This window comes from Eumetopias jubatus, unplaced genomic scaffold (genome assembly GCF_037043125.1).
Source record: "Eumetopias jubatus isolate StellerSeaLion01/CBP00866 unplaced genomic scaffold, mEumJub1_p1.0 scaffold_2, whole genome shotgun sequence".
NCBI lineage: Eukaryota > Metazoa > Chordata > Mammalia > Carnivora > Otariidae > Eumetopias > Eumetopias jubatus.
Genome location: NW_028274808.1, coordinates 14,412,348 through 14,439,706, shown reverse-complemented (window position 1 = coordinate 14,439,706; position 27,359 = coordinate 14,412,348). Strand labels below are relative to the sequence as shown.

The window sequence follows — 27,359 nt, the reverse complement described above, 5'->3', positions numbered from 1 at the left end:
TGTTGGCGGGGTGGTGATACTCTATCTCGTCTGGACTGATGTCGTAGGAGTGAGCTCTTGAATGATGATTTATTATGTTTACTGAAATGTGATTGTACTGTTTCCTGACATTTAATGATTAGTTGCTTTTCCAATTATACACTTACTTTTTTTTAGCATGTAAATAGAAGAGGGACATATGATTAAAATGTTAGGATATATTTTAAAAAGCTGTCCTATAATCATAAATATGCATCATTGATATAACATTTTAATAAAGAGTTGATTTTTGGGTGACTTTTCTATTTGTGGTGGCACCAGAGAAAATTTCAGAAGTGACAGGGCAGTTTGAAGAAAGAAAAAAACAGATCGCAAATTCCAGCACACGTAAGCTCGGATTTCAGCTTGATACCAAGGCTGTTCGTTAGGAAAAGGCCTAAGCAAGATGAAGACTTGCACCACGTCCTACTTAAAATAAGCCCAGACGCAGAACGGTAGAGAAAGGGTCTTCTTAGCGAAACAAGTTCCCAGGAGAGGGGAAAAATGGTGGGGACGATCCCAATAAGAGGTGTAAATTTGGGGCAACAGGGAATAAGGGGTAGAAAGAAGAACTTAAATGATACTTCGCAATAAAAAGAGAGGGTTTTAGAGGGTAAAACAAGTAGTTTTGGAAACTGTGGTTAGTACTTAAGGAGAAGATTCTAGGCAATGAAGGTAGAGAAGATTCAGCAAGGGCAATGGCATGGTAGAGACAGGAAGGAAGGAGGAGAGAGGATGTCTGCTCTGGGCCCAGGGAGGAGGTGATCCCATTAATTCCAGGGGGACAGCATTAGTCAGACCGAGGGTCTGACTGACCCGATCTGACAGTCTGCCATGCTGCTTAGCCAGCGGCACGCGTGGGCACTCAGGAGAGACAAGCAAGCAAGGGAGAAGCAAAGAGAAAGGAAATGCACCGTTAAGTGTAATCATTGTTTGGACCCATAAAAGGCAGAGCTGAAATAAAAAGAGCAACCTCCTTCCACTCCCCACCAACCCAAATACCCCTAGCAGATGAAGACATCAATGAAAGAAATCCAACATGGTTTACTGCTGTCATTGCTCCTTAAAAGAAATTACTGCTCGTGGAGAAACAAACAAGGCATAGCTTTGTGTAGGCAGAATTATTGACAAAACCAGCTTCAGGCTGAATCTTCACCTGGACAGAAATCTGGCATCTCTTTACATTTCTCGCAGGCTCTTGTGTTTTGAAGAAATGCTCCTACACAGAAGGTAGTTCAGTACCGCGTTCTCCCCCACCTCCCTCCCGTTTTACAGGTGGAAAAATGAAAACACGCCGTGCTCCAGTGACTCGATCAGGCTCTCATGGCGTCCAATGACTGGGCCATAAAGGGGCTCCCCTGCGCCGGACCCCAGGTCCAGGATCCTTCCGTAAATCACAGAGGCTACTGCTTTTTATAGAAGAGCCACCTGCAAGCACTTTGCTGATTCATTCTCGCTGCCGTCACTCACCTGCCCTTTCTGACCCGTTTGCTGGCTTATGTTTTCTAGCTCCATTCTAATCTAAGTGGGAACGTCACCTTCCTCCTGCAGAAAGCATTTCCGCAACCTTTGCCTCTGCTCTTTCATCGGCTGACCACGTGCGCCACGTCCTGCTGGGCAGGCATTCCGTATCACGGGATGTTGAGCACATTTGGGACAGACCATGGGATGCCGCACATCCAGACTCTAACCTATTAGCCTTTGGTTCTTCAGAAAATACAAATACAAGTAGCCTTTGTAGGTGGTATACTCAGAATGACACGGGGGTAAGCCGGCATCTTAGGGGCCCAGCTTCCTGGTTGGGCCCTGGGCATCCCGAATTTGTGCCTTCCGAGCAGGGGCTGGGTCGACATGAAGGTGCAGGCAGGCTGAAGTGCTTGCACGAGGGAGGTCAGGACGGGTGCCAGGGCGGAGGGGCCCTCAGAGGTGTGGCGTTCCCGGTCACCCTCACAGGTCAGGCAGCGAGCATTTCCCAGACTTGCCAATTTTACCAGCCAGGGGAAAAAACAAACAAACAAACAAACAAAAAACAGGGACCAACAGAGCATTTTTGTCTAAAGAAGCAATACCTGTTACCCCCTTCCTTTCATAAAGAAAAGGCCATTGAAGCAAACCAGAGGTAGAAAGGACTTAACTTCGGGGGTGAGAGACCGTTGTTTAAAAGGAGTAAGTAAAGCTTGGCGAAAAAATTCTCCACATCGTTTATGTTTTCCATTTCAGCATGGATCAGTGAAAACTTTTCCCATAGATTAGCACCCATGTCAGGAGAACCAAAAACAAGATGGATGAGAGGCCCTGACATTAATTACCAGGGGACTCTGGAGAAGGGCCGGGAGAAGAGAAGTAGTCCAGGATGACATTCAGAAGTGGCCGGTGAACCCTTCTTTACCTCGGCAAGAGAAGAGAAAACAAAGCACCAGCAGATGTCCAACTGTACTCTGGAATGCTCCGACCCTCCGTACCAAAGAGGCCTTCCCATCAAATATATGCCTCAGGACATGTTCTCTGCTTCTGTACAACTCTGTGGCTCGAGTTAATGTTGCTCGGCCTTGGTGGGGAACCAGCCCTGCCCAGCTTGTGTATCAGACATAGCTTTCTTTTATTAGCCTTTTGAACTTACAATGCAATAGGCTCTAGGGAATTTGACTAGAATATCAACTTCAGGCTCTCCATTCCACTCCTCTGGTCTCAGTCTCATAGCTTCAAATTCATAACACAGCACATTCTTTTTGCTCCTGATTGCTCCTCTTCACAAAAGACCCTCACTGGGTAAAGACAGACTCCCTCAGGCTCTTCATGACCTTCTGCTCTTTCACTGATGGGATGCCCTTATTTGATGTTTATTTGTTCGTCTGTAATTTTGATTGCATTTTTGCCTAGACTTGCTGTTTTAGCCTTTGTGGTGTACTTCTAAATCTTTTTAAGTTTCCTAAGCCGCGCGATTATCGACCAATGCCCCAGAGAGTTAGAGCCTCAGCCCTTGTCAGTTGAAATGCTGTATTCGTCCTGACGTGAAATTTCCTCCCTCCCCCTTGTAGACGGAGGGTCCCACTCGCCATTTTTCCCTTCCCCATCTCTCAGATACCTCCGTTCCCATTCGCACAGCCACCCTCGATGTAAACACGCGTCTTCTTGCCCCTCCCCACAGTCACAGATAGCGGATTAATCTTCTGGAACGCCACAATTCTAGTACTTCCCTGCTTACACATCTTCTGTGGCTCCTCAACTGAGAGAAAAATCGCCTGAGTCAGACTGTTACCAACACAATGTCAATAGACTATTGATATTGCAAATTTATTCAAGTGGAGACAATGTGCCCTTCTGGAAAACTTGATTTAAAACTCAACAACAGGAATATCTGTTGTCTTCCGTGTTTTCCCATAAAATGGCCTCTTTCGTCAAATATTATGTTTTCTAAAGTTATCTTCTGCTTTTGAGAAAAATCTGTGTAAATGAGAGTAGGGCTTCGGAGAAGCAAGTAAACCCGAGAAGAGAAGGAATGATCACTCTGGAGAGGTGGGGCTGTTTTGGGGAGCGGTTCGTTCTTTACCCCTTACATACGCTGAGTGTGGGCTTATGATTCAGCCTGACACTGAGCTGGTCTTTCTCAAAGATGAGCCAGGCTTATGTATTTACTCATATAATGTTGGCGATGCCCCTCTCCCAAACCTTTGTTCTCTTCACCTGTAGAAGAGTGAAGCTAAAAATGTATGCTTTTAATCAACTGGTTTCTCCAGCCCTTAACCTGCTCCGAGAAGGTTAAGACAGCAGGAGATGTTGGCTTGAGGACATTCTGGAGACCTCTGGCGGGGATAAATGTTCCAGTTAAGTCCGAGTTAAGACTGGCCCTTCCCTGTCTCCCCGGGGCCATCCCAGCACTCTGGGGGCTGCTTAGTGAGGGCACATCCTCTGGTTTCAGGCTTGTGACACAGTAAGGATGACTACGAAGGAGACTTACCCAACCTGCCTTGCTCCCCACTGTCCCCCTAATACAGAGGGAGAATGTTCCCTTCCAACTACTAGAGTTCCTTAGGTTCAAATTTCCTTCCATAGTTTAACAGCCAGCAGCACCCCCGGCCAAAAAAATCCTCCCCTAATCTCGCCATCTGTTATGGCAATACTTTTTTTTTTCACAGTGCTAATGTAGCACAACATCTTATCTCACTTCAGTGCAGGAAAGCAGAATTACTAACCCTCTCATAGCAAAACGGTGCCCAAATCCTTCCTCGATCCTCATTCCTAATGAAGGGCGTGCACAACAGCAAAAACCGCAAAGTGGAGCCTGATTTAAACTTCTAATGGTGGACTCACTGGGAACCCTAATAACAAGACTGTGATTTGTAACACTGTTAACAGCCAAATAATTTACATTGACCTATTCTAGAAATGAATCTGAGGTTTAGGCATTTTAACAATTATCTCAGAGACAAGTTTGTAATTTGAGTTTCAGTAGCAATATCATCAGTAAAAAATCCGCACAAATTAGGTTCCGGAGAGAAAATGTAAAATGCTTCCATCACTCAGGAAAGCAGAGCAATCAACCAACTCCTAAATCATGAGTCCATCTGGCCCTGGGTTGACTGCTCCCTACATATCACCAAAAATGACAGGGAAAGTGCAAAAGAAGAAAGACACAAAGTATTAATTTACATGGTTTCTGTCTCAGGTGTTGGGAGGATCTCGACGAGCAGGGGAGAACTGCATGGGGCTGGGGACGTGGCTAGACCTATTTACACTGCCACGCTGTGTCTCAGTCACAGGTCTTTGCTGTTGGTGACAAACCGGGACAAAGCCACTCTTCTCTTGTTCTAACACCTCAGAAAACGAGTTTAGAGAGGCAGAGGCCTGATGGACCCCTCCTTCCTCAGCTCTCTGGTCCAGCCCTCTCTCTGAGCATGGAGCCTAGTGACAGACGGTCAGACAAGACATATCGTTCAGAGATCAAATCCAAGAAAAGTGACCCGACACCTCTTTCCTTACACAGTTATGATGACCACATCGGGGAGTCGTGACAAGGACATACGGCCCAGTTTTGAAATTCATCTGCCTCAAGACAAAGGCATCCAAGTCAGGGCATTCCAGAATTAGTTCCCTTTAGGTTTGGAAGATTCTGGATTGGCCATCATTAGGAGAAGGATCAAACAAACCAACTCTGTTTATTGACTGAGCAGGGTTGAGACGAGCAGGACTCATTTGTTTAGAGAACAGGTCTCGGCTTGCTAGAGAGCTGATGTCAAGGGAAATCTGGGCTTCAAAGAATCTGTAAGACAGAACTGGGCATGCCCTCCTCCTCCCGGATCTACTCCACGGGGCCAGGAAGTGCTCGGAGGACAAAGCCACGCTTCTCTTTTGTCTTCCTCTTTTGTGTTTTGGCCCTTGTTCTGCCAAATACAGACACCCACCCGGGAAAGGGCATTGCCCTGCGCGATGACAAGGAGACTGAGGGTCAGTTGGAAAAGCTAAAAAAAAAATAGGGAGCCCATTTGGAAAGATAACATGTATTTATTATTATAAGTTGCTATTACTAACACCAGCATCATATATAAGATACTAGGTCTGACAGAAACGTGCCTAACTATTTTGGCAAAGGAGACTGGTAATTGGTGAAATTTTTTTTTTTTTTTTTTTTTTGCAATCAGCCTGGAAGGGACCTCTGTGAAAAGCTGGGAAGAAATGTCAGAATCACAGAGGTTTTAAAATAGGAAGGGAGTTTTGATCATTAAGAAGCCTTTCATTTCGGGATGTCTGGTGGCTCAGCTGGTTAAGCATCTGCCTTCAGCTCAGGTCATGGTCCAGGGTCCTGGGATCGAGCCCCGCACTGGGTTCCTTGCTCAGCTGCTCAGTGGGGAGCCTGCTTCCCCCTCTGTCTGCCGCTCCCCCTGCTTGTGCTCTCTCTCTGACAAATAAGTAAATAAAATAAAAAAAAAAAAAGCCTTTCATTTCACAGGTGGAGGCACACTTTGGAGGGGTGCTGTGACTTGCCCAAGGTCACACTGTTTGGAGGAAGTGGCCAAATCAGTCATTTGGGGGAAAAAAAAAATCAGTCACTTGGGAAGCCAGAGTTTTTGTTTCCAGGTTCCCAGCCTTTCCCCAGCCAGCCTGGCTTCTGCCAGGTTCTGCCTGGGCATTTTGGACCACATGCTAGACTGCACTATGCTAAGCTCAAACTCATAGTCTGCAAATCAGAACTCAGGGCTTGCCCACACCCTGCTTCTTCCCTGCCTCTCCCTTCCACGCAGTCACCTCAGCTGGGGAGGTCAGGGGGGTGCTTTCTCCCTCTCTGCTAGCCTTCAGTCACCAAGTTCTAGTCATTTCTTCACGGCGGGTCAGCCTCCTTCCCTGTACCTTCAGTGCCCAGCCCAAGTTCAGGCCTTCCTTTCTGAACTGGATCCGCTGTCTCCTACCTGACCGCACTACCCTCCCTTAGCCTCTCCCTTCTACGTGAAAGCCATCCTCCTGTTGTCACCAGACTGACCATATTGCCATTAAACTCCTTCACAGGAGCCCTGTCTGCCCAGGACGGAAGGCCCGCCGCACACGTCACCACAAGCCCGACTTGAGCTGGACGGCCACCTGCCCAGGTCCCACCCTCCTCCTGCCCCACGTGCGTGTTATGCTCTATGCTCGGGCCATATGTTCTTTCCAGAAGTTGCCATCCTGCCTCCCGAGTAGAGGCTTTCTCTGGCTTAGAACATTCCAGCTCTTCTTGCTAGCCTTATTTGTAATCCTTAAGACAAAGCTTAAAAATGACCCGCCTTGGGCAGTGTTTCTCGCCTCATGCCTGCCCCAGTCCCCAACCTGACGGAGATGGTTCTCCTCCTTATTCTCACCGCACATCTAACAACTCCACCTTTGTGCTCGTCGTTCACGTGATTGTGTACTTCTTTGTCTCCCTCCGTGGACTCTGAGCTCCCCGCCAGGAGCCAATGTGCCTCTTCACTCTGAACTCTCCGGCATCTAACACTAGCATCCAATTCCCTCCGTCTAACACTAGCATCCGATTGCCCCCATCTAACACTAGCATCTGATTCTCCAGCATCTAACACTAGCATCTGATTCTCCAGCATCTAACACTAGCATTCGATTCTCCGGCGTCTAACACTAGCATCCGATTTCCTCCGTCTAACACTAGCATCCGATTCCCCTGTCTAACACTAGCATCCTTCTCTGGCGTCTAACACTAGCATCTGAGTCCCCGGCATCTAACACTAGCTTGCGATTCTCCGGCATCTAACACTAGCATCTGGCACATGATACATTCTTACTGAACGAACACTGTACAGAGTGAGTAAATGAAACCCAGGAAGTCAGCGGGAAAATGGGAAGTGCTTGATGTCCCAAGGGCAAGCACCAAATTCCCAGCTCATCAGCGCCTAGGAGGGTTGAAATAAATTCATAATTTGCAAATCAGTGTGCCTCTGGGACATCACACGTAACGACTTTCCTTTTCTTTAAAGTCTTGCATTTTCTTTTAGGTGCTGTAACCACTTTTGGAAAAAGTACCTCCCTTGAGGCTGGTGTTGCCTGGACCAGTCCCCAGTGGGACTGACTAACTAGGCCTGTGGGAACACCTCCATGTTAAGGAGAATGAAGTATATTTTACAAATTACATTAAAAAAGCAGAATTCCTGATTAAATTAATAAGGCTTCAGTGAGCTAATCTTTTTTTAAAGATCTTATTTATTTATTTGATAGACAGCAAGCACGAGTGGGGGGTCAGAGGGAGACAGGGAAGCAGACTCCCTGCTGAGCAGGGAGCCCGATGATGTGGGGCTCGATCCCAGGACCCTGGGACCATGACTGAGCCAGAGACAGATGCTTAACCTGCTTAACCGACTGAGCCACCCAGGTGCCCCTAAGTGAGCTCATCTTGACTTGCATATGCACATACAGACTGGTAAACTGCAGGGTGTTACCTTTCTCACTAGCTCAAATAACCCCTGCCTAAACTCATTCCTCTGGGTCTTAAAGGTTTATTCAGTCATCCTGACTCGGTGTTGGTTCACGCAGGAGTTGTGTGATGCTTTCGGATACTCAGCCATTTTGTGTCCCTGGATTAGAACACTCTTGAAATCTTTCTTTTGTTACTTTGATTCTAACAATCCAGTTTAAAAACTGCATCTGTGAGTAAAGAAATTTCTTCCAATCCCTCCGGGCAGCCTTGGCTTGCCTTTACTAGAACTTGGTTCCTTTTTCCCTTTCCTAGAGCTGGAAACAGAAAGAAGTCTTCCTTCTAGCTGATGCTTGCCTTACATTCACTAAGTACTTAAAAATTTATCCACTACTCCTTTAGATAAACTACAAGTTTGTTCAGTTTTTGCTGTTTATATACTGCTTTTCATTATGAGGCTCAGATGGGAAAATCTTAGTTTATATAAGACTTAAATTCTTAACATAGGTTTAACCTGAGCAAAACCTAGTTTTTAGCCAGAGATACAATGTGGTATTTCTTTACATTAACATTTCCTCAGAAGTTTAATTTTTTAATATTTATTTATTTATTTATTTATTTGGGGGGGGTCTCACTTTACGAACTGCAGATTTACCAACCTTTGGGATGAACCAAGGCCTGGGAAATGTGTTTTGAAGTGTGTGTGTGTATGTTTGAGAGGGGATAGTGATGGATGGGAGGGATGCTAAGTGAGGAGTTGGGGTGGTTTGAAGCATGTGGATGGTACCCCCAATCATTTTATCTTCTTCACAGACTGCCTTCCCCAACCCTGGGAGAGAGTTTGCCACAGGAGTTCTGCATTTGCAGCCCCTAGACATTCTGAAAGCATTCCAGGCCCTTGGAATATAGGCAAGGGGCTTTCTCTGGCAGGCTGAGGAACTAGGGTAGCCAGGGGGTGGGGGCCGCTGAAGCTGCTTTTATTTTGATATCATGGATGAGCCCGAGATACTGGAGAGGCTCTGGAAAATACCCAACTGTGGATCTTCAGTTCTGCAATTGTTAAAAAACAAGAAGTTCCCCTTCAGTGGTTGTCAGTGTGCAATTTCTTGTCCTGTTATCGAACGATCCTTTAAAATGGTTGGTGTACATAACTCAGTCTTAGAGTAAATCACTGGATAATCACTGTGTCAAAGGGGAGTTGCACACATATGAGGCTATCAGATTTAGACAGTTACATGATTAAAGAGGGAATTCAACACTTTTGGAAGCTGCATTTACTCACTCTTGAACCATTATGGAGCAATTTAACACATCTAGAACATTAAATTGCTAAATGGAACAACACACTGAAAGGGTTAATGTAGGCTTGCAACTGTTGAAACACTGCAGATTATCCTGAGAAAATCTGAGAAAATTTTCTATTACGTTATATACCGAGATCTACTGAAAAAAATCTGACTAATCTGTTTTTATTTTTGCTGGGACTTTTTTCAAGTACCATGAATAATACAAACACCCTATTCCGCTTTCTGTTTTCAAACCTGGACAGAACTAACTATATCTTCAAACTAGACTGCAGAAGAAAATTAGAATAAATCGAGTATTAATAAAAGCATTGCTTTTGTAGAGCTCAGGTTAATGTTTGAAATGTATAGCAGCCACTTTCTTCAAATGCCTGCACATTTCTTTCTTTCTTTTTTTTTTTTTTTTTACTGATGTCCCTGGGAATACACATTCTGGTTAAAAATTTAAAGCAAAATTATTAAACAATTAAACAAAATGGCAAACACGGAAATCAACCGTAGTGTTTCCCCATGATTTTAAGTGATCTGATAACATCTCTTAAATATCATTCTCCATGTCTTAAGTGTTTCCTTCCATGAACAAAGTAAGCAGAGAACAGACAGAGGGTTAGCAGAGGGGAGGTGGGTAGGGGGATGGGGGAGCCAGGTGATGGGGGCTCAGGGGGACACTTGTCGTGAGGAGCCCCGGGTGTTGCATTCAAGTGTTGAAATCACTGCATTGTGCACCTGAAACCAATATTATACGGTATGCTAACTACCTGGAATGAAAACAGAAACTTAAAAAAAAAAAAAAAAGAAAGAAAAAGAAAAAAGAAAATAAAGGGTGGTGGGGGGGCCAGTACCATTTTTAGACACGTATTTATAAAATGGGCTTTGATTTTCACGCAGTTTCTGACAGAAACAGCCTGGCAACGTGGTTTGCGGGCTGGAGTGTTTAGGCTCGGAGATCAGCGGCCCGTCACAGGAAAGGCGATTCTCTCTGTTTTGTCCTGTGGCAGATGCCTCTCCAGTGTCCCTGACATCACAAGCTCCTGCGGTAACACACGTGAGGAGGACACACCACGGCACGGATGTCAGGCTGTTTAGACAAGATTCGGTGTTCACGGGTACGGACACATCTCTTCTCATTTGGATTAACTGTCACTGAGTTTTCCAAATCACCTGCGCCCTCCGTGCACTAGGTTGAGTCTGTGCTCCAGACCCTCTCTACCCTGCCTGTCTTCTCTCCTCTGAGATCCCTCTTTGATACTTTCCCAGAGTCTCAGAACTGATGTCAGGGGGAGTGATGGGTTTGCCATGGGCACAGAGGTAATTTCATTATCAAGAAATGGTACAGAAGCTCATTCTGAAATTGCTAAGCTTGGATGAGGGATGATAAAGCACCCAAATGAGAAGCTAGAGACCCAGATAGACCTACATAAATATGTAAAAGCTGAAACTCGTTTATTTACTCCCTCCATCTGAATATAGCTCATGAAAGATCACAGAGTCAGCTCCACAGATACAAAGCTCTAAACACCCAGAGTCCCAAGAGAAAAACGACCCTCAACCTGCTTCTGTATCTGTACAGATCAGTGAGGACTCACACAGCATTTAAAAAAACATGTTGTCTTCTTTAACCAAACAGAAGAGCATCAGAAAGCTATGCCCAAACAGTTTGTCTTTTCTGGGGGTGAGCAAGCAGAGAACTGTGAAATGCCATTTACTATTCAATAATTTATTCTATTGCCCCATTTCAATACACCGGATTTGCTTTTGTGTGCATTCAAGTGTAAGAACCGCAGTTTTGCTTTGGGTCTGAACGTTTCAAATAATACATTTTTAGCAGGTGAGATCTTTTTGACCATCCCGGAATTATTCCAGCTAAGGAATCGTAATATGTGATCATTGTTTTTAAAAGGTGTGAAGACCAGCATGACACAGTCCCTAATACTAAGGGAAGGGAGTAACGAGGCTTATCACAGTGTCCTCACGCAAGGGGGCCCCATTAGCTAGTTGGACATCCTTTGTACTGCCTGGCAAGTCAATGGAAGAGGAGATCTTGGACGGGATGGCTTATTCAATCAGCAATACAGAGTTACTCAGTTCAAGAAACAGATCAGTCTACCTCCGAGATATCAAAGCTGAGTTACAAACCCTCTACTGCCTACTGCAGTCTTCCTATCATCCCGTCCAGCGGCACGTCTAAGAATGTTGGTCACTTCTCTTAACAAGTCACGATAGGGACATAATCATGGCAAGTAGCAAGGAGAAAAACTGCTGCTAAGGAGAAGATGCTACCTCTAGTTTTTGAAATGAAGGTACTTGTACTTTGGAAACTATCTGTGTACCCTGAAAAATCACCCTATTTTATTGGTGACTGATAAGAATCTCAATTTGGGAACTGGGTTTTCTCTTCCTAGATTCATCCTTTCTGATCACAGGTACAACAATGTACTTCAATTGCACCTTCCTGGGACACATTTTCTGTCTTTACTCCAAGCTGACTCCTTAACACCAACATTTCAGAACACAGTGCCATCAAGATGAAGTAATTCTTTTTTTTTTAAAGATTTTATTTATTTATTTGAGAGAGAGAGAATGAGAGATAGAGAGCATGAGAGGGAAGAGGGTCAGAGGGAGAAGCAGACTCCCCGCCGAGCAGGGAGCCCGATGCGGGACTCGATCCCAGGACTCCAGGATCATGACCTGAGCCGAAGGCAGTCGCTTAACCAACTGAGCCACCCAGGCGCCCAAGATGAAGTAATTCTTTCATTAACTATTTTACTAATACACCAACTGAGGAAGTTCTGATTGTACAAAGCAAACGAAACTTCAGTAAACATGTAATATTGGGTAAATATATTTAAAAATGTCAACAACAAAGAATGAAAATTGTTAATATTTTCAGCATTGACTCTTGGTACAGAGAGGTCCAAACTGTCTCAGAAATCGAGTGAGAAAACTTTATAGGGTGCTCTTTCCATGGAGCCTGGGCAAGAGCCAGTGATGGGTTCTTTCGGGCTCTTTGTAAAAATAAATATTCTCTTGTCTACATCGTTGGCTTCTCTCTCTATTCCTTCGACCAACAAATAGTTATTGGAAGAGTTCTGTATGCACTGCGACATTCCGGGAGTTGTGGGAGCCACAAAGATAATTAGTTTGCATTTTATAAAATGCTTTCACATTTTATTCTGTACTCACAGCAGTACTGTGGCACATTACTGGTAAACTAAAGTTTGTACCGAGAAAAAAGTAATACAATTAAAACATGTAAGGTAAGTAATTGAGCTAATTCACTTTTACAATTTCCTTGGTAGAAAGGACAGCAACTGTACTTTAATCAGTAGGCAGATTTATTGATCCTCAGGTCTTCTGCGAGCTGTTTCTGTCCTAGAAAGCTTTTAATTTCAAGGCTTTTAAGGCACTAGGCTAGGACGAGAGCCGGACATGTACAGGTGGGAATTTGGGCCGAAAAGTTTAATTTCTCTTTGCGAAAGAGGAATTTGTGCAGAAATATGATTACAAAGCCTGTATCAGCTCTAGGGACTGGGGTCATGGAAGTCACAGAAAACAGGTGTTTTTCAGTTGGGAATGGTGATTCTCCCCCCCCCCCACCCCACAATCTCCTTGTGGTTTTCGTAGAATTCTGACCATTGTCAAACCTCCCATATCCCTTCTTTATGAAATCACCAAATATCCTTCTAAGGTCTAACTTAAACACGCAGTATTGCACAAATACGAAGGGGAGTGTGACAGATATTACTAGCATTCTGGGAGTGTGCTGGCTCATCAACGATGGTGAACACCGAGGAAATCTGGGAGGGAATTCAGACGCCCCGGCTGCGCACCCCCTGCCCCCCAGCACCGTCACCCAGTCACGTGTCCAAGCCAGGAGGTAGTAAGCAGAAACTCTCCTCAAGACTGATGGGGGGAGACAGGGGTTAAGCTTACCCACCCACAGCTGCCAACAGACGCAGACAAAACGCGCTGTTCTGTCTCAAGAGGGAGGGCTATCAGAGGGGCTGCCTGCAAATGGCATTCCCCTCCCTTCTTTCGTGCGCTTACTTCTGAATGTATTTTAAAGTTTCTGAAGCTTAGGGGCACGTGCGTGGCTCAGCCGGTTAAGCAGCTGCCTTCGGCTTAGGTCACGATCCTAAGGTCCTGGGATGGAGTCCTGCCTCGGGCTCCTTGCTCAGTGGGGAGCCCGCTTCTCCCTCTGCCTGCCATTCCCCCTGCTTGTGCACTCTCTCTCCTTTCTCTCTCTCTGATGAATAAATAAATAAATAAAAACTTAAAAAAATAAAAAAAATTAAAGTTTCTGAAGCTTAGCTAGAAGAGGTGGGCCCTTGCTCTTTCACAGCCAAAGTGTGAAAATGTATAAAAAGAAAAAAAAAAGATCACTTGTTATTCTGACATGTAGATTCTGAATTACTTGGGTTAAGTGCCCTATTTTCATTCTCAGACTGTAACACACTGTTTTGCAAAATGCAGAAATGTTTCTTAGACATTTTTTAGTCACATCTTTTGCTGCAGACATCCAGAGAACAAGTGATGAAAGCATGGTTTTTAAAAAGCAATATTTCTGTTAATTTTATTAGAGAAATGATTTTTCAAGCACTGATTTACTAAACCACTATATTCTTAAATTATAACCCCGGTATATTTGTATGTATAAATATATGCAGTTTTATATTTGGAAAAATATTTTAATAATGGTTTTGGTAATAAGTTGCCTTCACTTAGCTTATTTTTATGACTTAATAGTTATTCTTTAAATATGATGTGTAACGAATTTGTATCGGTGAAGATATGATTGTGATGTATTTGTTAATTACAAATTTATTCTTTAAAACAATGCTTGCCCCTTATACTCACGAGATTGGCTTGCCAATTCAACGTCTACTTTCGTTGGCTGTGCTGATTCTGAACTAAGTTTGGGGTTCTTGGAGAGTGTCTGCTACTGGAGAAATATAGGTTTTTGTGTGCCACACTTTAAAAAAAAAGGCAAAAATCCTGAATTTGTTTATACCAGTCCAGATCAACTCTACCAATCGAGTATATCCCTTTCTCTAATTTTTCCAAACTTGATTAAAATTCCTTTGTAGGTCACAAGTAAACCACTGTATCTGCTGCAATAAGTTCACGTGTCAGCAGTAACCCACACGATAAACTTCTATGCAGTGTCAATTCCCGGAACAAATAAGGACACATTCAAAAGTGGCCCACAGAGCAGAGCTTGAGTCCTAGACTGTACTAAAAACTTATTGCTCTATTTTATTTTTCCTCCCTGCTTTGAACTAAACCGAAACCCTACCAACGCCACCATGATTTCCTGAAGGTCTTATAATCAGAGCAGCTCTCCTGCCCAGTCTCATCTGATGGTAGCACTTTTCCTACACTCTTTTTTGCCTCTTTGGCAATATAGCCTGCTATCACTTTGAAAATGGTGCAAAGGAAGTGCTTTCCATTAACTTCCAATTTATTCCTTTCCTATTGCGATCCTAAAATGAGCAAAAGGAATGCTAAGAACAGAATTTTAATGTAATTCAATTGAAAAGGTTTGTTCCTCTGACAAAATCATGCTGCTGGGGAACATTCATTTTATTAAAAGGGAACCTGTCAAAAAAGAAAAGCAATTCAAGCTACAGGAGAACTCAGCTTTATGTATAAGATCCATTCCCGAAAAGTTGTACGGAAAATATTTGTATATTGGATCATTTTTTTTTCTACCGACTTTTATTATAATTTTAGAGTACATGTACTCCTACAGAAAATACTTCTGCTTCAGCATATCATTGTAAAAATCACACCAAGGAACTCAATATTCATTTCAAGGACTATTTTGCATTTGTCAACATGCCATCTCTGTACATCTAATTTCTCCTTATGGTTTGTGTGATGTTAGTGAAGTGAACAGTAATCGAAAATGATTTTACATATGCGTTCACTGCAAAGTACATATCCCATAAAATATACAATGGCCGATTCTCATTTCATTCTGACTGACCTCACAGAATGTGACTGTTCAAATAGCACCCCCCCCCGGCCACTACTCACATACTTAGTACAAGAATATCTTGGCAGCATGAAACTCATGCTTTTTCATACGCCTTCCACAGCAACCAGCACTTGCTGATTTGCATTTAGTGGAAAGGTCCTTTTAGTGCAGTTTAGATTCTCCCATAACTGATTATAAAAAGTCAAGGCCTTCTATTGGATAGGAATGACGTCGGCAGCATTGATATAAACCGCCAAATTCATTGTGAATGTTTTTAACGGTCCTCTTCAGTGACAGCTTTCTCACAGGGGCAAATGTAAGCCCAAAGTGTTTATGCCAAAAACCAAAGCTGTAGCGTATTTCCCCCAAATTTTGCTGCTAATAGGTTAGGTCTGCATGAAGCAAAATGTTAATCCTTAAGCAGAAGTAGACTGACCGGGAGGCCAATGATGTGGAAGCTTTAGAACCTCTCATTGCACGGGCCCCTCCTTTGGTCTAATTTTGTCTTCTTTTTCAGAGAGCGAGGGATCCCCAAATTATAGAAGCTCCAGGTCCCCCCAAACCTGGACCCCACCTGCCCTTGAGATTATATCATTATTCTTAGATTACATTACTCTTATCACAGCATTTTATAATCAGAGCAGAATTTGGATATACTTACTCAAAAAATGTTGTCCATCCAGTCTCATCGCTTTTGGTGGCTAAAAGGCCACTATTGCCATGGTAAGTAAACAAAACTAATTCTAGTCCTTGAGCGGTCATGCTTTTCAAACATCCATTTGTTCCTATTGTCAACCATATGACTTGGTTATCCGGAGACACCACTCGAACTGGCATCCGATTCGGGTCCCGTCTAATTCTGAGAGTATTGCCATTGCTGTCTGTCACAGCAGTTACATCGTTATCATTGCTGTAGCTAAAATTATACAGGTAATCACCAGTGACTAAACTTACAGTATACTGGTGAGTGCCATTGATGTCAAAGATATAGAGTTCCTGGTCGGTTGGGGAGGCAACTTCGTAAAAGTTCATAGAGTTAAGGAAGGGCTTGTTCTTCGACACGGCCCGGATCCGGATGTTGCCCAGGTCCGCAATGTACAGGGTACCATCGGGGGAGGCGGCCAGGGAGGACGGGGCACTGAGCTTGGCGTCTTTGGCGTACCCGTCTCCGCTCTGGTAACAGTCGCAGTTGGCGTCATTTTTGCAGTCACACTCGGAAGGTATCCCCGCCACCAGCGAGATCTCCCCGTCCGTGGTGACCTGCCTTATCCGGTTAATTTTCTTCTCGTCGGTTTCCGTGATGTACAGGACCCCGCTGTACGACACGGCGATGGCGGTGGCGGATTCCAGGGTCGTCTGGACCGCATGCTTCCCCACGGAATATTCCACCCCTGGGACCTGGCAGTGCATGGGCCGTCCAGCAGCAATGCGCACTTGGCGGTTCTCAGTGATCTGCAGGACTACGTTATTATCCAGGACATAAATGGAGTTATCCATAGGGTTAATGGCGAGGTCAGTGGGCCACTCCAGACGCACCTTAATAAAAAAAGAAACGGCCTGGTTAGTCCCTTGCTGTGCGGCAGTTAATTTGCCAGAGGAGTAAATTAGAACCATTCAAGGAAATTCCCCTTAATTTGATAAACTGTTTTAAAATTGTTTTCTGGCATAGCTACTGTAAAATAAACTTAAACATTTCGAGGGGAGACAAATGGAGGAAATAACATTTTAGTTAAAAAGGCAGCTCATTGGAAGATTTGCACGTTATAGCCAACAAGCAAACGAACCTCTAAGCAGTGAGTTAATAGGTATCAATGAGATATGAACACATATGTTCCTTCAGCTGTAATAACCACCGAATGTCGAGGCTTTCTAGGTTATGAATACATGAGTGTTCTATTGTGTTTTCAATCGGGCCAACAGTAAAGTTCCTCATTCTAAATATAAGTCCCGTGGGACTAATCATAGTGGGTTCTCTCTACTACTTAAAGAGCTCATGCAATCAAAAGATTAGAGATTTAAGCTGTTTTGTTCTTTCTGGAATATCTGCCTGTTGCTACTTTACTGGTATTTTATTACGAATGCTTTAGCGTTTCTTTGTGCTAATTATTCTGTAATCTCATTGAATTCATCAAACGCAGAACGACAGAAGAAAACAGCTTTTTATTAGCTCCTGAGAAACATTTAGATGGAACAGCTTTAATACCACGAATGCCACACATGGTATATCCAGTTTAATATGGGGCCATCACAGACTACCGACCTAGTCAACCCAGACGCTCAGAAGGAAAACAAACAATGCAGCTTAAGATTTTAACTACCTGGCTGATGTGCATGCTGGTGTCACAGGTTAAAGGTCTGGCTGAAGTCAGATCGTTAGAGCCCAGGAGAGTTGATATGATCCCATTTTGATCAACTTTTCTGATCATGGTTCCATCAACAAAGTAGATCAATCCATTCTTATCAATCGCCATTCCTTTTCCAAGAGAAGTAAGCATGACCAACTTTTCAAACGGGATTCATTTTTAGGCCCATCGTTAAATTCAACATTCAACGCCAGGGATAACATGGGTGATAGGTACCAGGTAAGGTTGTAGATTGCAAATACATTAGGAAAAACCCAACAGAGGTATTTATAACACAAATCTATGTAAAATGTAATAAAGAAATAACCAAAATTTGTAAGAATCTCCACTTAGTGTATGAATCATAGAGGCGCTCCCTGCATCCTAAATATAAAATTAAAACTTCTGTATAATGCTGTTATCTATCAATTATAGAAACAGGTCAAATTCTTTTACTCGGAACTTAGAATAACTGTATTCTAACAAAAATAGATCTGAGCCAAGGTTAGCGTTTCGTTGACCTTGTTACAATGAAATTTGCTATTATGAATAATTCAGTACAACAAATGCTTTTTTTCCAGTCCTTGTTCACATAGTAGTTGCTAGCTATAATGAAAAAAAAAAAAAAAAGCCCCAAACCAAAAAACACTGTAATGAATGGCATAATACATGAGCAAGGAGTCAGTCCCAACTGGTTTAAAAGCTAGAAACCTTTATCACATAGAATTTTACCCCTTGTTACCTCTAGAAATTCCTCACAGCAAGCATTTTTTTCCCATGGCATAGAAACAAAAGTTTAATAGCTCCAGACTGGGTGAGGACTAATAGCGTTGCTTAGTGATGGTTTTTAAAGAGGCCTGGGACTCATTCACGACAAAGAGATTCCAGGACAATGAAAGAATCTGGACACTTCCTTGAAGTTTAACAGGATGTGACCTGAATAATATGGACTAGTTGCTTTATTCTTTGAAAAGTTGAAAAAAAATGATATGATAAAAAAAATGCCACGAACCCAGTATTTACTGTAAAATCAACTTAGGATTCTGGCAGTTTCTTGCTTCACGGCTTTGAAAAACACTGGATGTGAAACAGCTTTCTAGAATACAGTTGAGGGTAAAATGTTAGATTCAGCATTAAACACAATCAGGCACTAACTGGGTTTTCTATATATATATATTTTAATAAAAAGAAATCCTCAAATTGATAAATGCCAGTACCTTTGGGACTCATGAGTGTTGCTTCTGTGGCCTTCCCCCCATCTCCACATCTGGCTTCATCGAATGGAAGGCACTGCTCCCCGGTCCCAGCGACCACTTCAGCATTTTTAGTCAAATCTTTTGTACCCGTAAGTGACTTTGGGCGATAAATTCTGCGGGTGTTCGTGTCAGAAACATACAAATCTCCTGTGACTGGATCGGTTGCCAGGTAGTATCTATGAGCTGGGTTGCTGCTGAAAAAAAAAAGGATCATACGTAAACATCCCAAGACAGTTACTCCTAACACACAGGGGAGAATTAAGAGCAAAACAAAACAGATCATGAGGAACTGATTATAAACCGAAATCCATCATTAAAGACCGGAAAATGAACAGCATATTTAATAACGACGTCAAGGAATGAGAAGAATTGAAAGCGAACTCTGATAGGACTGTTGTCCTCCCTTGCTTGTGATGGAGGATTTAATTTATTAAATTTATTAAAACAGCCATCTTGAAAATAATCCCCTTTAGAAGGCAATATGTTTTTAGCCTAAAACAAAGAGAGAAGCAAGTTCTCTAAAATCCTTTTGGTTTGATGAAAAGCCATTAATAAATTGCCCTTGAGTGATAGACATGAAGTTTATTCTGGGGGGAGGGTGTCTCTGTCCAACTCCAGGGAAGCAGAACTGATTCCACTCACACCTCGTCACAGGGAATTCTCCTGTTTTGCTACAAATCCAAATCACACGAACACTTGCCCCTCACAAAAGTAGCATTGTGTCTGTCTTGGTTGCTCTAGCATCATCCAGAAAGGCGATCTGATGCAGTTATGACGTTTGTCTGGAGCTAGGGAGTGAAATACTAAAATGAGGTCACTCATGTGCAGGAGGCCATCTCAGTCGGTGGCCCAATGCAGTGAGCCAGAACGGTAAACCCATCAGTTTTACTTTTAAAATTGTAAATTAAGCGGCTCTAAGACCTTTCTATGAATTTGGTGAGATGTAGGCATTTTTCACAAAATACCATGCCTCAATTTTATACATATCAAGGAATGCAAATGTAAACATCATCAAGGACTGGACAAACTATGACACTTAGCTGGAATGAGAAAGTTAATCTCCTGATAAACACTCAACACCACGTTCTTAGGGTTAATGTGATTTTGTACATGGTGTAAATAATGCCTTCTAGAAAAAAAATTTCCAAAAAGAATTAAAACAATTTGGTGTCCCCATAAAGATGTCAACAGATAAGAATCCATCAGATTCCACATTATCTTGATGATAAACTTGGCTTTACTTTCTCTCCTTCTCTCTCTACACACACACACACACACACACACACACACACACATTTTATTCTTGTTTCCATTTATTTTATCTGTGAACATCTAAAAGATGTAGTAAAAATCGAACTATATGAAAATGTTGATTCTAAATAATGGTGTAGGAGTCTCCTCATTACAATTAGGTTCTAAGGAGACAATTCTCACCACTTAATGCTCTTCCTCTTAAGTGGTGAATACATGTACTTTATGGGTCCTGTGAGAGAGACCGCTGTTAAAACAGCAAGTTCTTGGTTTCATGAGTGTGCCTCACATTGGTGGGTGCACAGCTGGCCACACGTGGAATCTGCATGGAATCTTCTGGAACTCTGAAAAGGCCTATGGCTATGACGTGGATTTAATGGAAACACTGAGACACACAAAGCCTTGAATAACTTCAGGTTTCGGGTCTCCTTTCTAGTCTTCAATATCTTTTAGTAACGAGACATTTTTGAGCAAGAAGTCTTGAGTGGGTAAATATGTGTAAAAGGGTGAACACTGAAGCAAAGGACTCAAAGAGATACAAGTCATTTGAGGTAAGACCATTTCAGACCTACTGGGTTTTACCAAATGATCACCTTGCCATGTTAAGTGTTATTATGTCACTTTTCTAAATTGATGCCTGAAATTTTTAATGCACAGACATACTGTGTTCCTTGATGTGGTAGTTTATTACTTTGTAACTAAGTGAAAAGCTACAACATATCAATATAACCTTCAGGGCAATTTTAAGAGGTTATTTTCCCCCTAAAAACAGCCTAATATGGACAGAGCTGGTCTTTCAGATCTACAGTTGGTGACAAGGTTGCAACTCAACCAAACTGGGTCTATTTTGAGGGACATGACACTGGAGAGACTTCTCTAGTCTTTCCTCTCTCTCCAATTATATACTAATTATAAATAGATAGCTGGTTATGAGAACACACACACACACACACACACACACACACACACACACACACACACACACTTCGTTTTCTTGTCGGCTGTGTATCTATGAGCATGACCCCTAGACCAGACCGCTGGGATGTGAATCTTAGCTTCATCACTCACTAACTGTATGAACTTGAGCAACCTATTGAACTTACCTGTGCTTCAGATTCCTTATCTGTAAAGGTGATAATAACAATAGTACACATTTCATAAGATGAGCTAATACGGAGAAAATGTTTAGAACAGTGCCTTGTACATAATACACACTCAATAAGCATTAGCTATTCTTAATACTTGCTTTTGTTCTGCCCCTCTCACACTGCTCTATGTCTTTTGCCTTGTAACTCTCTATAGTAGAGGAGTGTAATATAATTATTGTTAATGACCTCAAGTATGACTAGCTTTCTGAAAATGTTACTAAGGAAAAAATAACTAGTTAAACTTGGGATACCTTCAAATTTGTTTTCTTGGTCCTGCTGTTATGCTATAAGATCCTAAACTATTAAAACAATGCAGACCCTTCTTTAAACATCCACTTGGAATTGTTTCTAGAGTAAGGATGATAAAGGTAAATGAGTAATGCAATCCAGTGTAAATTCAGTTGGAGTTAGGTATTCGTATGAAATACCTTTATAAAGCCACAAGGTCACTTTTAAGAAAATAGCATCAAGAAGTCTCTCTCGCTTTCACATGTACAAAGGGTGGGAAGGTACCAACTCCAGGAGAGCAGGCCAGGATCTTTTTGTTTCTCAGTGTTGAAGGACGATCATCAATCGTTCCTCTGAATTTTCAGAGCCATATGACTTGGTCTTCAAATACATATGGTTTGGCTCAAGGACAAAGACCTTTGGGGTACTCTGGGAATATTCAGTAATTTTTCAAGTGGAGGATAATATGCAGAATTATTCATTTAAATGACATCCAAGCCCAGGGTTAGGGGGACTTAATCATGAAATCCTTTTCACCCTCTTTACAAATCTTTTCTAAAATATCTGTTGAAAAGGCTATTTGTAGCAAAATCCTTCAAGAGCAACCTCTAGGAGATAGTTTTTAAAATAAAGAATATTAATTCAATTTTTCAGTCCAAAGATATATAAAAACAAAGCAAAACTTAGATCATGATCTCCCCATCTATTTAACCCACTTATAAACTATATAGAACCGTACAAAATGAAAAGTGAAAGGACTCTCCCTTGTCCCTTACCTCCAATATTTCATGATAAAAAAAGCATCTATCCTAAAAGACGTACCTATTTATAGACATATACATATGTCTATAAATACATCATGCACCAAAGCTGTTCTGCACCTTGCCTTTTTCATTTAATAGCGTATAAGGGAGAATTTTAATACTGAGCAGTTCTAACTATATAAATCATGGTTTTACAATAAAGGAGAATAAAAACTTCAGGACCCTGATGAAGGATGATCTAAAAAAAAGGGGTGCTTGGGTGGCTCAGTCGGTTAATCATCTGACTCTTGATTTCAGCTCAGGTCGTGATGGAGCCCCGCATCAGTCTCCACACTCAGCAGGGAGACTGCTTGAGATTCTCTCTCCCTCTCCCTCTGCCTGCGTGCGTTCTCTCTCAAATAAATAAATAAAATCTTAAAACAAAATAATTATATACAAACTATACATGATTTTTAGGGGCGCCTGGATGGCTCAGTCATTAAGTGTCTGCCTTCAGCTCAGGTCATGATCTCAGGGTCCTGGGATCGAGCCCCGCATCGGGCTCCCTGCTCAGCGGGAAGCCTGCTTTTCCCTCTCCCACTCCCCCTGCTTGTGTTCCCTCTCTCGCTGTGTCTCTCTCTGTCAAATAAATAAATAAAATCTTTTAAAAAATTATACATGATTTTTCATGATGTGCTTCATTTTGAGAATAAAAAAACCAGATCTTTGAAGTGGCTGCTTGAGCTATAGGACATGAGTCCAAAAATAGTGGACATTCGAGTCATAAGCTTTGCCTTTACTGACGTCAGTTTTATTCCAGTGGGATAGTAATAAGAGAATGTCCGAAGTGGTGCTTACATTTGCCATTTCCTGTCCTGAAGCATCTCCTTCTTTGAAGACACAGAGATGTCTAAATCAAGCAACATATGTCAATGGTTTTAAAAATGTCTGCCAAATGAAAGCTCTAATTTTGCACACAACTCCATTGTCCAGAATAACAAATGTGGAGGAGTACAGAGTCTTGGAGAAGAGAATTTACCTCTGGAAATATTCCCCCACGGAATGGTAGGAAATGAGAACTGGATGAATTCTCTGCAGTGCAGCCTAGCATGGCAGATTAGAGCTGCTTCTTAGAGCCCAGCCCCTTCTAAATGAAAAGAGGGATCAGTACCAAGCACTAAAAGAAAAAAAAGGTGAGTTTGGAAACTTTCAGTTGACTGGATGCAGAGAAGCTCTGAACAATATATGGGATGGGTCAGGGGTTCAAGGACACTGGATGTAAGCAAGAGCTTTCTGACAGATTGAGCTAGCCCTTGTGCTCTGAATTCCTGAAAAGCCAAAGCCCTCGAGAGGCTGGTGCACTAGTACAAATGGGTGGTGAGTTTTTAGGTCAACAATAGGTCTCATGTGGAAAATGTGAAGCTACAGTGACTGAGTGTGGCTGAACAAAATGGATGGTTTGCGGGAGTCCCTGTTCACCAGGAGAAGCACCATGGCCTTCTTGTACAATTGATTGAGATTTTCATTTCAGAGAGGTTTAGGATAATATTAAGATTTTTGACTAAGGGCAGCAAAATCAAAGCAAGTTAAGAACCTTTAGTATCCTGCACCTTGATGTATCCATCCTGCACTGCCTAGATTATCACGATTCCCTAGCGAAACTTCTCCATGGACACAGATCAAGCGGTAAACACAGACTAGATGTGCTTATTCATTCTGTCATAATTCAACCTTCTTAGACTAGAGAAAATACTTGCAAAGAACAAGCTATAGAATAGATTTCATTAGTACTTCCATCTTTTTATTGGAAATTGTGCCATAGCCCTTAGAACACAGAAAAGAGTGAATTATATTTGTGGATGACAATAAAATGCCTCTTTTCTGGCAACGAAAACTTTTTATACTTGCAAACAGGGCTTTGGGATGTGGTATTTCTGTGCCTGTTTGATTTTTAAATATTAAGTCAATAAGAAGTGCTGAATCAAGAGGGTAGAGCAAGATGGCGGAGGCGTAGGAGACCTGGATTTCGTCTGGTCTCAGGAATTCAGCTGAATAGGGATCAAACCATTCTGAACACCTACGAACTCAACAGGAGATTGAAGAAAAGAATAGCAACAACTCTGAACAGAAAAGCGACCACTTTCTGGAAGGTAGGACGTGCAGAGAAGTGAATCCAAGGCAATATTCGGGAGGACAGACGGCGGGGGAGGGGGCCTCCGTCGGCCGCTTCTGGCAAGTGCTAGAGCCGCGGAGCACAAAATCGGAACTTTGAGAAGTCGGCTCCGCTGAGGGACGTCGCTGCAGTGGCTAAGCGGGGGGTGGAACCCTCACGGAACAGTGTGGTCTCAGGACCCTCGGGGTCACAGAAAGACCGGGGGTGCCTGAGTGCGGCAGAGCTCCCGGGTATCGGAGCGGGGAAGCCGGCTGCAGAGACGGAGCCGAGGCACGGGCTCTCAGCTCGGGGTGGCCATAAACTGTGATCCGCGGCCCAGTCGGGCCACTGCGCCTCCAGCAGGGACCCAACAAGCGGCAGAGCCGGGGAGACTCCCCTTCCTCCCCCGGCGAGGAGCGGCGCGGGAGCACACCGTAGGGATCTGCTGGGTTTGGAGACTCCACACGGGGTCGGGTGCCAGAGACAGAAACGCTCGGTCACAGGCCGGGTGAGCACGGAGTGCGGCCGGAGACCGGGGACACGGGAGTGACTGACTGCTTTTCTCTGGGGACGCACTGAGGAGCGGGGCCCCGAGTTCTCGCCTCCTCCGGGTGGACATTGGGAGGCCACCATTTTCACCCTGGTCCTCCACAGCTGTACCGAGAGCTTGCAGGTAACAAGAGCTCCTGAGAGCAAACCCGAGCAGCTTGCTTAGCCCGGACCGACAAGGGCGGGGCAATTCCGCCTCCGGCAAAGACATTTGGGAACCACGGCAACAGGCCCCTGCCCCAGAAGATCAGCACGAACAGCCAGCAAGCCAAGACCAAGTTTACCGATCAATGAGAACGGCAGAACTCCAGCGCTAGGGGAATACTGCACATGGAATTCATGGCTTTTTTACCATGATTCATTTCAAAGTTAATTTTTTTAACTTTTTTTTGAATTTTTCTTTTTCCCTTTTCCAACCAACATCTTATCAATCCCTTTTTTAAAAAAAACATTTTTATTTTTCATTTTTAGAGTCATATTTTATCCCTTCACAGTAGTTACCTTCATTTTTGGCATATATATATATATATATATATATATATATAAGTTGTTCTCTCTTTAAAATTTTGAGATACAGTTTCTTCTAACATATCAAAATAGACCCTAAATCTCTAGTGTATGGCTTTTTTCCAGTCTCCTGCCTGATCACATTCTCTCCCCCTTTTTTTATCTTTCTTTTTTTTTAATCCTCTTATTTTTTTAAACACCTTCTGATCAATTCCTTTTTTAAAATTTTTTATAATTTTCATTTTTACAGTCATATTCCATCCCTTCCTCATATCAACCCTTGTTTTGTACATACATAGGTCTTTCTTTAAAATTTTAGGAGGCACTTTCTTCTAATAGACCAAAATACACCCAAATACTAGTGGGTGGCACTGATCTACGCACCAGCCTGATCATATTTGATCATATTCTGTTTTTTTTTTGTTTTGTTCTGTTTTTGTTTGTTTTTATCCTTTTCTTTTTCTTTTTTTTCCTCGTTCTTTTTTCTTTCTTTTCCTTTCTTTTCCCCTGGTTTCAGGTCTTTTCTGATTTGTTTAGAGTATATTTTCTGGGGACGTTGTTAACATGTTAGCATTTTGCTCTCTCATTCATCTATTCTCCTCTGGACAAAATCACAAGACAAAAAATATCACCTCAACAAAAAGAACAAGAGGTAGTACCGTCGGCCAGGGGACCTACTCAATACGGACATTAGTACGATGTCGGACCTAGAGTTCAGAATCATGACTTTAAAGATACTAGCTGGGCTTGAAAAAAGCATGGAAGTTATTAGAGAAACCCTTTCTGGAGAAATAAAAACTAAAATCTAAACAAGTCAAAATCAAAAAGGCTATTAATGAGGTGCAATCAAAAATGGGGGCACTAACTGCTAGGGTAAATGAGGCAGAAGAGAGAATCAGCGATATAGAAGACCAAATGATGGAAAATAAAGAGGCTGAGAAAAAGAGAGAGAAACAACTACTGGATCACGAGGGCAGAATTCGAGAGATAAGCGATACGATAAGACGAAACAACATTAGAATAATTGGGATCCCAGAAGAAGAAGAAAGAGAGAGAGGGGCAGAAGGTATATTGGAGCAAATTAGAGCAGAGAACTTCCCTAACGTGGGGAAGGAAACAGGCATCAAAATCCAGGAGGCACAGAGAACCCCTCTCAAAATCAATAAAAATAGGTCAACACCCCGACATCTAATAGTAAAACTTACGAGTCTCAGAGACAAAGAGAAAATCTTGAAAGCAGCTCGGGAGAAGAGATATGTAACCTCTAATGGTAGAAACATTAGACTGGCAACAGACCTATCCACAGAGACCTGGCAGGCCAGAAAGGACTGGCATGATATCTTCAGAGCACTAAACGAGAAAAATATGCAGCCAAGAATACTATATCCAGCTAGGCTGTCATTGAAAATAGGAGGAGAGATCAAAAGCTTCCAGGACAAACAAAAACTAAAGGAATTTGCAAACACAAAACCAGCCCTCCAAGAAATATTGAAAGGGGTCCTCTAAGCAAAGAGAGAGCCTAAAAGCAGCATAGACCAGAAAGGAACACAGACAATATAGAGTAACAGTCACCTTACAGGCAATACAGTGGCACTAAATTCATATCTTTCAGTAGTTACCCTGAATGTAAATGGGCTCAATGCCCCAATCAAAAGACACAGGCTATCAGATTGGATTAAAAAACAAGACCCATCAATATGCTGTCTGCAAGAGACTCATTTTAGACCCAAAGACACCCCCAGATTGAAAGTGAGGGGGTGGAAAACCATTTACCATGCTAATGGACACCAAAAGAAAGCTGGGGTGGCAATCCTTATATCAGACAAATTAGATTTTAAAACAAAGACTGTAATAAAAGATGAAGAAGGACACTATATCCTACTTAAATGGTCTATCCAACAAGAAGATCTAACAATTGTAAATATCTATGCCCCTAATATGGGAGCAGCCAATTATATAAGGCAATTCATAACAAAAGCAAAGAAACACA

At 42.6% G+C, this 27,359-nt stretch overlaps 1 protein-coding gene across 12 annotated transcripts in view; it reads right to left on the bottom strand.

The window, feature by feature from the left end:
- TENM3 (teneurin transmembrane protein 3) overlaps window positions 1-27,359 on the bottom strand; it is a 447,649-nt gene that overhangs the window by 20,199 nt on the left and 400,091 nt on the right. For 9 of the 12 annotated variants that reach the window (XM_088020902.1, XM_088020899.1, XM_088020901.1 and 6 more), the window contains 3 exons: window positions 18,753-18,985; window positions 17,512-17,666; window positions 15,855-16,729 (listed from right to left, as the gene is read on the bottom strand). In XM_088020902.1, the coding sequence (XP_087877028.1) occupies window positions 15,855-16,729; window positions 17,512-17,666; window positions 18,753-18,985 (1,263 nt within the window). The remainder of the gene's footprint in view (window positions 1-15,854; window positions 16,730-17,511; window positions 17,667-18,752; window positions 18,986-27,359) is intronic. The other 3 variants (XM_088020897.1, XM_088020898.1, XM_088020905.1) reach the window with 1 other exon arrangement.